Source organism: Hippichthys cyanospilos, chromosome 9 (genome assembly GCF_059441005.1).
Source record: "Hippichthys cyanospilos isolate Australia breed blue-spotted pipefish chromosome 9, RoL_Hcya_1.0, whole genome shotgun sequence".
NCBI lineage: Eukaryota > Metazoa > Chordata > Actinopteri > Syngnathiformes > Syngnathidae > Hippichthys > Hippichthys cyanospilos.
Genome location: NC_142377.1, coordinates 22,238,260 through 22,252,500, shown reverse-complemented (window position 1 = coordinate 22,252,500; position 14,241 = coordinate 22,238,260). Strand labels below are relative to the sequence as shown.

Here is a 14,241-nt window from a genome sequence, read left to right as displayed (position 1 = left end):
GGTTTTTTGGAAAAACTAAGCTTTACTATCAGGTTCAGGCAACCGAGAGCGTTTGATAAACAACACACAAGGAAGGAAGACAAGAGGCTTTTGATTATATTTGCTCACGAGGAGAAAAGACAAAAATATGTAGTGAGGAAAAGATGAGTCTATATTCCCTTCATTTGTGTCCAACGTTGTGCCCGTTTTGTCTCAAAAGACAACCAAATTGCTCCCAAGCCAAACGCATGAGACATCTTCGGAAAGGCCGAGATGTCCTTTACTGCACGCACGAGGACTTATTCGGATAACTCGAAGGAGTCAAATAACACAACAAAAACAAATGTCCATCACAGTGGACACAAACGCGTGGGCCAGAGGATATACATATTTTGCCGCTGCGAGATAAGAGTGAATACATTTTTTAATAGACATACTGCTGATGGGATCAGCGATTGGTTATCGCTGATCAGCCCCCAAAATCCTGATTGTGTAACGTCTACTTTATAGGATAGCATCCCTGTTGTGAAACAATGCTACTGTGTCCTTGACAAAGCCGCCCCCCCCTTCCCCAAATCACTTCACCCTCACTCGTCTTTTGTTCCAGCGCAGATACAAATGGGATTAATGAAGGTAGAAATGACAGAGGGCTAAATCCTGCTGAGTAATCCATTTGGCAAACATGCCAAGCACAATGGAAATGCAGCAGCATGGCCGACACCCCCCCCCCCCCCAAGACAGGAGAGCGCGGCCCTCTTTCTTCCTACAGCATCATAATTTACTCATTTACAGAGTGTACCGGGAGTGCATTTCCATGCGCGAGCTCCCACTCCACCTGTCAGTGCGGCGTGCTCCGCTGGAATGTGAGTTATTCCCGTGGTCACCGTACTGCACTAATTTGTTGGTTTTAGGGGTTGACAAGCTCTTAGGGCTGAGCTCATCAACTCCCTGCCTCTGGCAACATGCCAGTGATTTAAGGACTGCGTGCTGACTGACACACACGCGCGCGTGCGCACACACGGTGCAAGAAGTCCCGGCAAAGTGAGTAAAATCTGGGATTTGGTCACCACCTTGTAGTTGAGAAGAAAATGGTGCGCACGCATGCACACAGTGCTTGAGGTCCCCACAAAAGAGCAAACATCAGGAATTGGTCCCCACTACGTGAAAAACAAGGTTACACACACAAAGTGCAATCCCTGCAAAAACAGTCAAATTCAGGCTTTGGTCCCTACAATATAGTAAAAACCAAGGACAAACATACAGAGTGAGATAGGTCCCCACAAAGGCAGTAAAGACCAGGATTTTGTCCCCAACAAGTAGCAAGAACAAAATGGCGTGCACACATAAACACAGTGCACGAGGTCCCCACAAAGAGAGCAAAAATTAGGATTTGGTCCACTCAAAAAAAAAAAGAACACACACACACACACACACAAGAGGTGCATGAAATCCCCACAAAGATAGAAAATCTTGGGGTTGGTTCCTACCACGTAACAAATACCAAAGACACACACACACATACACACACACATTGTGAAAGAAGTTCCCACAAAGAGAGCAAAATCAGGATTTGGTCCACACAAAAAAAAACAAGGACACACACAGACATACACACGAGGTACTAAAAATCCCCACAAAAACAGTAAAACTGGGGACTTGATAGCTACAAAAACCAAGAAGACAAACACACACACACACACACACACACACACACAAGGTACAAGAAATCCCTAAACATATAGTAAAGCTCGGGGATTGGTCCCTACCATGTAGCAAAAACCAAGGACACACACACACACACGCACACACACTCACACTGATTGTTGGTCGTAATAGGGCTTGAAGGGATCTTTTACCTGGAGAATTTGTCAAGGTATCATAAGAGCCCCCCCCCCTCCCCCCCGCGCGATCACGTGACGCCATACCCCGGCGTCAGCCAGGCTGCGAGCCATTCTCGGCCCCCAATTATTCCCTGCATGTCAATCAAACGCCCCCGTCTTTAGAACACTTTTAAAACTAATTATACGACAATATATATTTTTAAATATCAATTTTAATACGCATTTGATGCGTATGCGGCAAAATGTAGAATTTTCCTCAAGTGTATAGCATCCAGGCAAAAATCCATTCGAAAATAATTACATTTTATTTTTGTAAAAATATTGGGGTGCGTTAAAAAAATAATACAAATAACCGAGTCCCCCCCACGTCAGAGTGGTTTGACCCAAACTGTCATCATCCTACTTTGCCTCATCCTATATCTTGTTTTTAATTTCTTTTTTGAGAACAGGACGACAATTTATATTTTACGTCATATTTTTTAACGTATTTTTTTTGTCCATCCAATAATTGGCTGAAAAAATATTTTACATCATTGAAAAAAGTATTGAGATCGAAGCTGTGAATTGGGGGGGGGGGGCATATAGGTGCGCCCATCCCTGGTGCCAGACGCAGAGAAAAGGGCGCCATTAGTATGCAAACTGTGTTTGATACCCCACCCCCCCAAAAAAAAAAAAACCCTCTGTTTTCACAAGTGGAATGCTCTGCTACTAATTAAAGACAATTAGACGCATGCGAACAATGGGCCAGAATTGTGGCTGGGGGGGCGGGGGGGGTCATAAATCGGCCCCTCCTTGTTGGTTTTAGAGGTGCTAAAAACGCTAAAAAAGGATTTACATAACATAAAACAAGAGGCAATTATGGGCTGCTTATTCAGCAATTGAAACGATGACATTTGTGCAAGTGGCTGTTAAACCAATAAAGACTCGTTTATGGGGTGCGTTCGCGTTCCAAAAAAAAAAAAAAAAAAATCTCTAAATAATCATATTAGCGGGATCAGCGAAAAAAAAAAGATTATCGGCGAGACTGTAAATATTTCCGCCGCTGATTGAGAAGTCTTTCGCTCGAATCGGCATGGAGAAGGAAGCGAGAGAAAGAAAGTCAAGCGAGCGCGGATGCTGCGAGCCAATTGCCGCAGCGAGGCCGGCGATTGGGCCTCGGCGCTTGGCCCCGCCCCCCCGCGGCTTGATATGGGAATTTACTGGCGCCAGCCGCATCAGTCCGCTCCACATCTCATTAACGATCCCCAGCCGTGCGCGCTCAACGCCAGTCAGCTGATCGAAAACTGCAACAGGTTAGCGAGACGTCGCAGATTATTCGACATTTTTTTCGGACCCAGGAAAAACGCCGCTCTATTTTTCTTCCTTTTTTTTTTTTAATCCAAATGTATTGACGCGGTTTGCTTTGCGAATAACGTCATTTATAAGGAAAGGAGGAAGCCGAGGATTCGTCCTTGTTTTGATTTTTTTTTTAACCCCTCAACGCCGCCGAGACTTCCTTAGCGGACGAGGACGAGCACTGTGGAGGATTTAAGGCGCGCTGGAGCCATGGAGGTCGCAGCGGCAGATCAGTCCCGATGGATGGCGCACCACCACGCCGTGCTGCCGGACTCGCACCATCACGGCCTGAGCCACAACTACATGGAGCCCATGGCGCCTTTGCTGCCCCAAGACGAAGTCGACATGTTTCTAAACCACTTGGACTCTCAGGGGAACCCCTATTACACCAACTCCCGGGCCAGGGTCACCTACAGCCAAGCGCACGGTAAGAATCCATTCAAAACAACCAGAAACAAGACGCTAAAAGCGTCGGCTGTTTTTTTTTTTTTTTTTTTTTTTAATTTATAGGGGAGAGAGGGCGAATAGAAATGAATGCAAAGTGGCGTTTGTGTGTAAATTCAGCGAGATAAAAGGAATTTCGATGACAGCAGGAGGAAAGGGAAGTGTGTCATTTAACCCCTGTGCGCCGGGGCAGGAGTTTGCGAAAGGGGGAGAGAAAGAGAGAGAGAGAGGCACTTCCCGGATATAAAATAAAAACCGCAAAATTACTAAAACAATCGTTACTCCTAGAGCAGCGTGCGGTGGGAAGATACCGGGCCGAAAAGGGGGAAGACGCGGCGGCATCATTTTTTTTGAGCGGGGTCTTGGAAACGTTAAGGATAATTGCATTTTTTTTTGCGTCGTTAAAAAGTTAAACGTCGGTCGACCGGGCAGGTTTTTTCGAGACCGCGTTCGGACGGAAAAAAAAAATGAGTAAGTTGTGTGCGATTTCAGCTCGCCTCGCCGGGAACCAAGTGTGCCGACCGCACCTCATCCACAGCCCCGGCATCCCCTGGCTGGACCCCGGGAAGGCCGCCCTCTCCGCCGCCCACCACCACAACGCCTGGGCCGTGGGCCACTTCGGCAAAGCCGGCCTGCACCCGGGCGGCTCCGGCTACCCGTGCAGCAGCAACACCGGCACGGCTCCGGTTTCGAGCCACTCCAGCCCGCATCTGTACAGCTTCCCCCCTACCCCGCCCAAAGACGTCTCCCCGGACCCCGGGCCCACTTCGCCCACGTCGACCAGGATGGACGAGAAGGAGTCGCTCAAGTACCAAGTGCCGCTGGCGGACGGCATGAAGATGGAGAGCTGCAGCCCCCTGCGCGGCGGCCTGGCGTCCATGAGCGGCCAGGGTCCGGCCACGCACCACCCGATCCCCACCTACCCGGCCTACCCCCTCCACACCCCGCACGAGTACAGCGGCAGCCTGTTCCATCCCGGCAGCCTGCTCGGCTCCTCGTCCGGATTCACGCCCAAATGCAAAAGCAAAGCCCGCTCCAGCTCAGGTGAGTCTTTTCATCCAAACCGAGACTCGCGAGCGCGCGGCAGCGGCCGTCGAAATCGCCACTTTGAAAAGACGCAACGTTAAATGGGAAGAATAACCCTGCGCAAACGTAAAAAACAAAAAAAAACCACGCTTTTTTGCTGTCAATTATTGCATAAATTGCGGAGCTTCAAACGTGCTAATTTTATTTCATTCAATTAATGTTCTTTAATGCGCTCATTTCTCGCAAAAGTAACAAAAGGGCGTCATGAATATTCCCCACAAGCAAAAACGCACTCAGCGAATGCCTTAATATTTCATTCAGTTGTGACATTAAACCTTTATAGGCCAGTTTTTCCCTCAAATATTTTTGTATCACAATTTGAAAAGCTCCTTGACAACGATTAAAGAAAATCGGTTGCAATTTGGCTGCTCAGGCGCTGAAAGGCTTAAAATAATACTTAAAAACCCGTTATGGTTTCCAAGCCTTGCGATGCGTTCTCACGTCAACTCGATGCGGTCAATTGAAGGCGATCGTGCGTATTAAGCAACAAAAAGAGTGTGACTGTGGTCGTGCTTGCATGAGCTTGTTTTCCTTTTAGAGTGCCCTCGATTGCACTTAAAAAAAAAAAAAAAAAGGAGTCACGACGCCCTGGCTCCTGCCATATCCTGTATACCTCCGAGTGAACAAATCACGACCTCCATGCACCCCTCCCCATGCTAACAAAGAACAGGCGACAGAGCCCCGCTGTTTGTGTTCTTAAAAACACAAAACGCTGCAGTTTCATGACGCAATCCTGCTTTTTTTTTCCTACTCAAACGCTAAGGCAATTTAGTCGCAAAACATTTCTCCTAATTGTAGGAGAAATTGTAGACTTTTTCAGTTGGCTAAATGAACATAACAAATTTCAATTACATGTTTTTATTTATGGAGAGGATATAGCTCGTGAGGTGAAACATCTAGCTTACGTGGGGGGGGGGTCTCAATGATCACAATTTAAAAAAATCAAGATGTCAAGCCAGATAAGTCATTCAAAATAAAACAAAATAGTTTAAAACAGAACAAAAATACTTATTTTGTTGGTGAGGCTGCAGTAATTTTTTTTTGACTAGGTGCAAAGTTGTACAAAAATTGTGCATTTTTAAACAAATAACAGGAATTCACATAGGGTAGCAAACATTATAGCCAAATGGAAATGGACCAATTTCCTTTTTGATTGCTGGAACAAAAAATAATATTCTAAACTGTGAAAAAAATGAAAAGGAGTTGAGTACTCCTTTGAATAGTCCCAAAAATGTCACTATTAGTTTAAAGACAATTTAGTTTTTTTTTTTTCCTCTACCTGGGCGATGCTGCCACTCAGATCATCTGACTGATGTGCGCTTTTGTAGGTCAAAAATGTTGTCTTGTGACATTTTAACGGAAGCTAGCCCCTAATCGGGAACATATCAGCCTTGGCATTAAAAGGCGGCTTATCTGGCCAAGTGGATGTCCAGCGCTGCTAAATGTTGATTGACCGCTGTACAAAATGCCAGAGTGACATTTCAGCTGTCTCGCATGCATCTAGCGCCACGATTGGTCGAAAAAGCCCCCAGCCCTCCCCTTCCCTTTTCACACCTTTCATCTCCCCGGCTTTTAATTTCAACACCAAGTTGCGTAAGATGTCAGCTGATGAATATTTACAGCCCTATAATGGGTCTTCCTTAAAACTCATTCAATACCAAAGACTGATTTTTACATTGAAGAGTTCAGATCGTCCATCCCAGCTGGTTGTTTTTAGTTATTTATAAAGCAGGGTCCAAAAATGTCCAAAGTACCTGAAGTAATCTTATATCAGTATTTAATTACCAAAGGTAATCGATTACTTTAATGCTTTCCTTACGTAAAGAAATGTATTACCTTTGTACTCAATTCATTTTGCATCTGACTTCCTTGTAGCCGAACATTTGGAAACAAACGTGGAAAAACATAAGTACTGAAGATTGGATATTTGGATTCGATTAATTACATCATTCTTATTTCACCAGCCATATTTGGACTTTTCTTCAGCCAAAAAAATTGAGAACTTTAAGTACTTAACATTGAATTTTTGGACACACGAAAACATAAAAATGCCTGCGATTTGAATAAGTTCCTTTTTGGCCATTCCTTTAGCCAAACACTTAAAAGAGAAAAATATAATAAATACTGAAGATCAAATATGTGGACATAAGAAATATGTCTGCAATTGACTGAGCTACATCTTTTGAAATCCACCAGTCATTTTTTAGACTTTTCTTTAGCCAAACACTAGAAAAAAAATGATTGAATTGTTTGAGCTGTTTTTTTTTTTTTTGCACGTAATGAGTTTTAATGTAAATGTAGGACTTGAAAAAATTGATTGCATGTCTGGACTCTTTCAAAAAAAAAATGTAAAAGTAGGTTTTTGGGCGTGAATGAGTTTTGATGTAATCCTAGGACTTGAAAAAATATTTGGATGTCTTGAACTCTTAAAAAGAAGAGAGAGGAAAAAAAAACATTTTGGGAGTAGACATTTTAATGTAATCTAGGACTTGAAAAAAATATTTGATTGAATTTATGGACTTTTGAAGATGAATGAGCTTATATGTAAACCCAGGACTTGAAAAAAATATTTAAAAGTCTGAACTCTCAAAAAAAGACGTTTTTGTGAGTGAATGAGTTTTTATGTAATTGTAGGACTTGAAAAAAATATTGTCTGGACTTTTAAAAAAAAAGGTAAAAATATGTTTTGGGAGTGAATGAGTTTGAATGTAATCCTAGGACTTGAAAAAAAGTTGATTGAAAGTCTGAACTCTTAAAAAAAAAAGGAAAAATACGTTTTTTGAACTCAATGAGTTTTTATGTCACTGTAGGACTTTTTGAATTGAATGTGTGCAGTCTTTAAAAAAGTGAAAAAAAAACGTTTTGGGAGTGAATGTTTGAATGTAGGACTTGAAAAAATCTTGCTTGAATGTCTGGACTTAAAAAAAACAAGTTTTGTGAGTGACTGGGTTTTCATATAGAAAAAAAATGTGACTGAATGGACTCAAAGAAACATAAAAATGCTTTCTGTGGGTGAATGACAATGTGCTTGAATGATTTGTGAAAAAACTGGAGTAGTGACTCTTCAAAAAATAAAAGCGGGCGCATTTGAAAAGGAGAAGGTTTTGGGCCGGCGTATTGCGGAGCGACAGGGTGGGACGCTGGGCGTCGGCGGCGGCGGCGCTAATGAGGCCATACTCTTGAATTCCAAATGGAGCCATTTGAAGTCAAAGCGGGAAAGCGTGTTTAGCATCGGCGGACAAAAGTAGCTCCCAACAGCTGTCCTTCTCACCTTTTGCAAATTTGCATTTTCTTTGGGGGGGGGGGGGGGGTTCCTTCAGCTCATTTTTCTTTCCTGTTGTGGACAAGTGGCGTCCCGGCCGCTACGGATGAGCCACGCGCGCGGCGGAAGCGAACCGTTTAATTATATAAAATTTTCCCTTGTCCCCTCTTGATTTATATGCAGAGGGCCGTGAATGCGTAAACTGCGGCGCCACCTCCACCCCCCTGTGGCGGCGGGACGGCACCGGCCACTACCTGTGCAACGCCTGCGGACTGTACCACAAGATGAACGGCCAGAACCGACCCCTCATCAAGCCCAAACGCCGACTGGTGAGCCCAAACAGATGGCGCCCGCACAATTCCAGGAAAGTCATATTTTCCCTATCATCTTCCTGGAATTGTTCGCGACCCTCGCCCCCCCCCCGATGATCCACCTCCGCGGCCCGTTAGCGCCGATAGCGCCGCTATTGCCGTCGTTCCCGCTATCGTTATTGCCGCTACTTCTGATACCGTTACTGATAGCGATAGCGGCTCCCCGGCCTTTTAAGCGGCGAAAATACGAGCTCGCCGTTAACCGTACAGCCGGGCGAGAAATGAGGTTCCATACGCGAGAATGATCTGTCTTGCAAACCGCAACTACAAATGCGATTGGTTTCAATACGAAAAGGCAATTTCCCTAAATCCGAAAATACAGGATGCATCCTTAACCGCCGGGGGAAATTTGGAGCCGATTTGGGCTTTTTGACGTGTGGTATCGAAGCGTACAAAAAAACATTGGCTAGATTGTCAAAACATGACAACTTTCGCGCTGCCGTCCATCAAATTGCTTGCAAACTAGAGGTGCACCCTACAGGTGTCAAATTTAGCCCATGTCGGGCTCATTTACTGCCATTCGAAATTGGAAATATTGTCAAGTTTGGACATATTGAAAACCTGATGTTTTATCATGCATTTCCAGAGATTTTTACATTCATTCTTTCAACGGCAACTTGCAAACGGGACACAATAGAAATTTTTGCGTTGGCACCCCAAAACCACCGGCTGGCGCTAGGAACCAACTTATGACATTTGGATGTATGGATAGGGCTAAAGCCACTGGACATTTGAAGGGGTTGAAAGTAAATATATATTTATATTTTTGACAATGTTATGACCTTTTTAAAGTCAGCCTAAGTTGGATGTAAAGGCCAGGCTGGACACGCAGGGGTTAATTTTGGGGTCAAATTTGGGTATTTTCTATGTTACCGTGTATAAGACGCACCAACATTTGGCGTCAAGGTAAAAACCATTTTTACGTGATCTTCTCGGTTTTAGTAATATTCCTGTGCGTGAACAAGGACGGACTCGGACTTTGGTTCAGTCTGCTTGCTTCTTTGATTCAAAATAATCCCGTATAGAACCTCAGCTAACATGAGCTAGCTGCAACGGCTAACTGACTTCCGCCCTCACGCTTGTCCCGTTACGGTAATTATTGTAAGTGAAAAAATGGCCGATATAAAAAATGCACATCTACGCGTCAAAATTTTGTGATGAGTTTTCACAATCAGGCATATGCTTCCAAAAATGAAAATTGAGACATCAATATACAGTATTCTACGCTTTAGGTGATGGTTTTTGTCCAAATCCCAAAAAGGACATCTGTCAAATTTCTATTTTCCTTTAATAACTCAGAACTAATTTCACCTGCTTTTGTGAAAACGCATCACCAACTTGTAAAAGTGAAAATTTCCAATGCAACAAACTGATAAAATTACAAGCTAAATGCATATTTTTTTTAGGCTTTGCTCATGTGAATACAAACAAAAAAACACGTGGCTGAAACCAGGCCACTTTTTCTCGAGCGAGACACTTTGTGAGGACTATTACTTGAAAAATATCTAAACTGCTGCAACTTAACCCTTAAGCGCGAAAGTAGCAACATTGTACCAAGCAACATTTATTCAATACGCATTTTCTCTGACCATTATCCAGCTACAATGTTTTCAAACTGTAAAATAAGAATAGATTGGAAAAAAAATCGATTCCAACTTTTTTTTTTTTAAACCCCCCAGAAATGTTTTATTGTCTATATATACTGTGATTTCCGCACTATAAGGATTTTAAGGAGCACCTTCAAAGAATGGCCTCCTTTAAAGCTATCTTCATATATGGGTACCGCATTATAAAGCGCATAGAATAGAAGCTACAATAGTGACTGGGGTTGCTTTATGCGTCCACTAGATGGAGCTGAGCCAGAGGGAATCTCAACAAAATAATCTGATAAGTCAGTCAAACTTTAGTACTAGACAATCAAAAGTTAACAATAAAGATGATTTGTGGAAAGTACAATCTGAAAAATAGAAAAAAAAATCCCTCTTGACTGCGTTAAAAGACTAGTGAGGAAAATACCGTGCAGTTGTGCGAGCAAATGCTTTCCTTTGTTGTAAATAATAAAAACGTGGCGGATTATCATGCGCACCGTTAGAGAAAATGGAAGGCTTTTACGTGCGCATTAGAATGCGGAAAATACGGAAGTCGCCAAATTGCGTCAAATCAGAATGAGCGTCCGGCTCAATGGCACCAGCGTCTGCATCTTTGGCGGGAAACACATGAGCGCGATGATGTAAAACTCTGGTTTGCGCTACATGCAAACGTGGATCAGGAGGATTTGGCCAATCTTGCATTTTTCCCACTGTATACGGCGCAGCGGATGAAAAGGCGCCCCGTTAGCTTTTGAGAAAAACGAAGGCTTTTTTTATGCGCCTTACGGCGCGGAAATGACAGTCGTACTGTAAAAGGCTTCCCTTTGTTGCGAATAATAAAAATGCGGCGATTTCCGGCGCTACATTCATCCCGGCTAATTATCGTTTAGACGCGAGCTAGCTCGATTAGCTATACGTCGTTTCCACGAGACTCCCCCCCCGGACGCGTGGCCCTGACAAATTCTTTGAGCGCCGAGGTTAGTCCCGCTATGCGAAAAGTCCATGGTATTTTCCACGGGGGGGGGGGGCGGCTTTTGCATTTCCAAGCGGAGTGTTTGTCAGAGCCTCGTTCAAAGGGGCATCCAGTTGTTTCCTATCCGGATATCTGCCCGGCCCAGATAAGGAAGTCAGGCTCCCGGCTGTTTCCGCCTTCACCCGGCACGCCGCCTTCTCTCCGGCCAGACTGACATATACTGTAAAGAGATTATCACAACACGAGAGGAGCCGCTTATGCGCTCTGAAGAGATGGACCGGGGGGGGGGGGGGGGGGGGGGGGGGGGTTGGAAAATACACGGATTTGTCTTCCGCTCCTGTTTGTCAATCGTTTTAGACGCTCCTTTTTTTTCTTTTTCGTCAAACCCGAAGCCGATCGTGCGTCGTTTGGCGTGCGCGCGATTTGGAATGCGGCCGGTTGGTACCTCGACGGCAACGTTTGCACCTGGGTTTCATTTAAGGGGAAAAAACCCCAAGGCGTCTCGCATGTAAAGTTAATGTTTCTTATTATGTGTGTAGAATTGATCTGCAATGGACACGGCAGTCCGACAGCAGGCGGGGCTACGGCTTTTTTTTTTTGCTGCTCGCTTTATAAGATGCAAACAATATTTGAGCTGATTTTTTTTAAATAAGCGGTTCACTAGATAAAAAGGGGGGTTAATATCCAAAAACAGGACATTGGTTCAAATTGACTGCAATGGCACATAAGAGGTTTCGGATTGTAATATTATGGAAAAAAGGGTAAAATTCTTTTTTTTTTTTGGTGTTATCTCTTCACAGAAATGTGGGGGCGGATGGAATTTTTTATTTTTTTACATACAAATATTTTTTATTCAACACTGTTCACAAGGAGGATTGCAGAAAAGTGAATATTTGCTGCCGAGAGCCAGTATAAATTAATAGTCGTCAAAAATGGTTGATTGATCGCTGCAGCTCTACAATATTGTACACGGGAAAAAAAAAAAACAAAACGTTATTTGGTCCGTAAAAATATGGGGTAAAAAAAAAAAAAAAAAAATTATTTTTTTAAAGTAGTTATTTTCAACACTGAGAGAACTATTCGCATTCATTTTGCCGTGTGGTGCGGGCTCGGGGACAACATGCAAACCCTGCACACTAAGAGGTAGATTTAAACGAGTCCACTGCGTCACTGAGCTGCACACACACACACACATATATATATATATATATATATATGTATATATATATGTGTGTGTGTGTGTGAATGAAAATGCTGTAAAATGTCATCCTTAAAAAATGGCCTGCGGCGAAAATGTTACGGTTAGCTAGTTTATGCAAGGCGCGCCATCTCGGTGTCAACAAGCGGGATTATCTGACGGAGGCGTTTTGTGTGCTTCCCGCCCGCAGTCGGCAGCTCGACGCGCAGGCACCTGCTGCGCGAACTGCCAGACCACCACCACCACTCTGTGGCGGCGCAACGGCAACGGGGACCCTGTCTGCAACGCCTGCGGCCTTTACTTTAAACTGCACAATGTAAGTACCCCCCAAAACACACAGGGCTCATGTTTGGGGGGGGGGGGTCGTTAACCGGTCGAGTGGGCGGACAGCTCGTATGGATTTAGGAAAGGAAAAAGTGCCGGCTCGCCCCGTCGTGCGGAACCCACTGGCCGTCCTTTTTTTTATTATTATTATTATTAATCCACGGTGGTTTCAATGGGGGGCGTGGCTCCCCCGGGAGGCGGCGGGGCGGGAGCGTCATTCAGTGTAACGGCGTGGGTTACACTGATGAGGATTTGTCTGAGGCCGCTCCATTCACATCCGCCTCATGTATTCAAATTGAGCAAGGGCGCCGGTTGCTTTTCAATTCAACAAAAGCCGACCAAACTTTATGCTAAACAGCTGCTCCCTTCTCCAACGGAGCGCCGCAGATTCAAACCGGGTTTCTGCAGGTATCAGCAAAGCCAATTTTCGGCCTTTTATTGCCGTGACAGGAACGCGACAATCTACTTTTCAAATTAAGAGTAAATTACAGTAATTACCCGCGTATACTTTATTTCACAAAAATAAAGGAGGGGTGCTTTTCAAAGTGGGGTCCGTGAAAGAATTTGGACTATTAATAATAAAAAAAATATATATATAAATATATTTCTGTATTAATTTTAGTTTAGATTAAATTGTGAAAGTAAAAACGAAAGCAATCAATACATAAATGGGTGCAAATATATAAATAAAAATATGGCGTTAATACAAATGTATTAAATTGCGAATGTATTCAAGACTTAAAGTCAATCAATTCAATCAGTTTATATTTTCAAAAATGGAATTATTTTGAAATTTCTCATAGACCCTGCAATCCACGTCATCATCAACCAGCTTGGTTATTTAGCCCAGCACCTCTCGAAACCGGAGACAAATGATCCAAACGTTTCCGAAGGAGGCTAGAATTTGATATTGTTGCCAGAAGGTCGGTGCTAGCACGGTCTTATCCGTGCTAACAACCAGGATTTGAGCCTCTCAGGCGCGTCTCATATTTGGGGAATTACGGTAACAGGCCGACACCGCAGCCAATGAGGCATTTGAGCACGCGGAAAGGAAGTTTAAAGAAAAAAAAAAAAAGTGGGGGCGCCGATTAAAGAGTCATTTTCCCCATGTGAGTGCAGCTTTTGTCCCGGACGCGTTTGGGCTAACGCGGCGCTCCCCACAGGTCAACCGACCGCTGACCATGAAGAAAGAAGGCATCCAGACGCGCAACCGCAAGATGTCCAGCAAGTCCAAGAGGAACAAGCGATCCGGCGACGGCTTCGAAGAGCTGAGCAAGTGCATGCAGGACAAGGCCTCTCACTTCGGCGCCGCCCCCGGCCTCGCCGGCCACATGACCCACATGGGTCACTTACCCCCCTTCGGCCACTCGGGACACATGCTGCCGACTCCCACGCCCATTCACCCTTCATTCGGCCCCCCCCACCACACCAACCGCTCGCCCGTCTGGGCCGAGCCCCACTGAACGCCGGGCGGACTTGTACAGTCGGACTTCAGGACGCCGCTCGGGGAGCTTTGCGTCTTCTCGGCGCCCGTCCTTCTTGGCGCCCCGGTTCGTCCCTCTCCGGAGGGGTCCCCGAAAACCTTCTCCGCGCCGTCTCCTTATACCCTGACGCGCGCGCCCCCACTCGACGCTTCGAAATGAAGACTCGCGTCCCACGCTGGACACGCCCGTTTTTAATAATGGCCTTTGACGTGGAATAAAAGACACAGTAAATAGAGTGTTTATAAATGCTTCACTGCTATTATGGTTGTTATATTTGATGCTCTAATTATTGCTACGATAATTTATTTTCACTCTTTAAGCTTTTGTCAAAGACGTATGGAAAATGTTTGATTTT

General features: G+C 44.6%; 1 protein-coding gene across 2 annotated transcripts; it reads left to right on the top strand.

The window, feature by feature from the left end:
- Window positions 1-3,050: 3,050 nt before the first annotated feature.
- gata2a (GATA binding protein 2a) lies at window positions 3,051-14,019 on the top strand. 2 transcript variants are annotated; one of them, XM_088424033.1, is made up of 5 exons: window positions 3,051-3,582; window positions 4,092-4,643; window positions 8,131-8,276; window positions 12,269-12,394; window positions 13,566-14,019. In XM_088424033.1, the coding sequence occupies exons 1-5, from the start codon at window positions 3,366-3,368 to the stop codon at window positions 13,863-13,865; spliced, it is 1,341 nt and encodes a 446-aa protein (XP_088280159.1). In that variant the 5' UTR covers window positions 3,051-3,365; the 3' UTR covers window positions 13,866-14,019. The 2 variants fall into 2 exon arrangements, with proteins under 2 accessions (XP_088280159.1, XP_088280158.1); XM_088424032.1 differs by having other exon boundaries at window positions 8,119-8,276.
- Window positions 14,020-14,241: the final 222 nt, after the last annotated feature.

Coding starts and splice junctions, on each gene's coding strand:
- gata2a (XM_088424032.1), top strand. CDS start 3,366: ATGGAGGTCGCAGCGGCAGATCAGTCCCGATGGATGGCGCACCACCAC. Junction 3,583..4,091: donor CACCTACAGCCAAGCGCACG/GTAAGAATCCAT, acceptor GTGCGATTTCAG/CTCGCCTCGCCGGGAACCAA. Junction 12,395..13,565: donor TTTACTTTAAACTGCACAAT/GTAAGTACCCCC, acceptor CGCTCCCCACAG/GTCAACCGACCGCTGACCAT.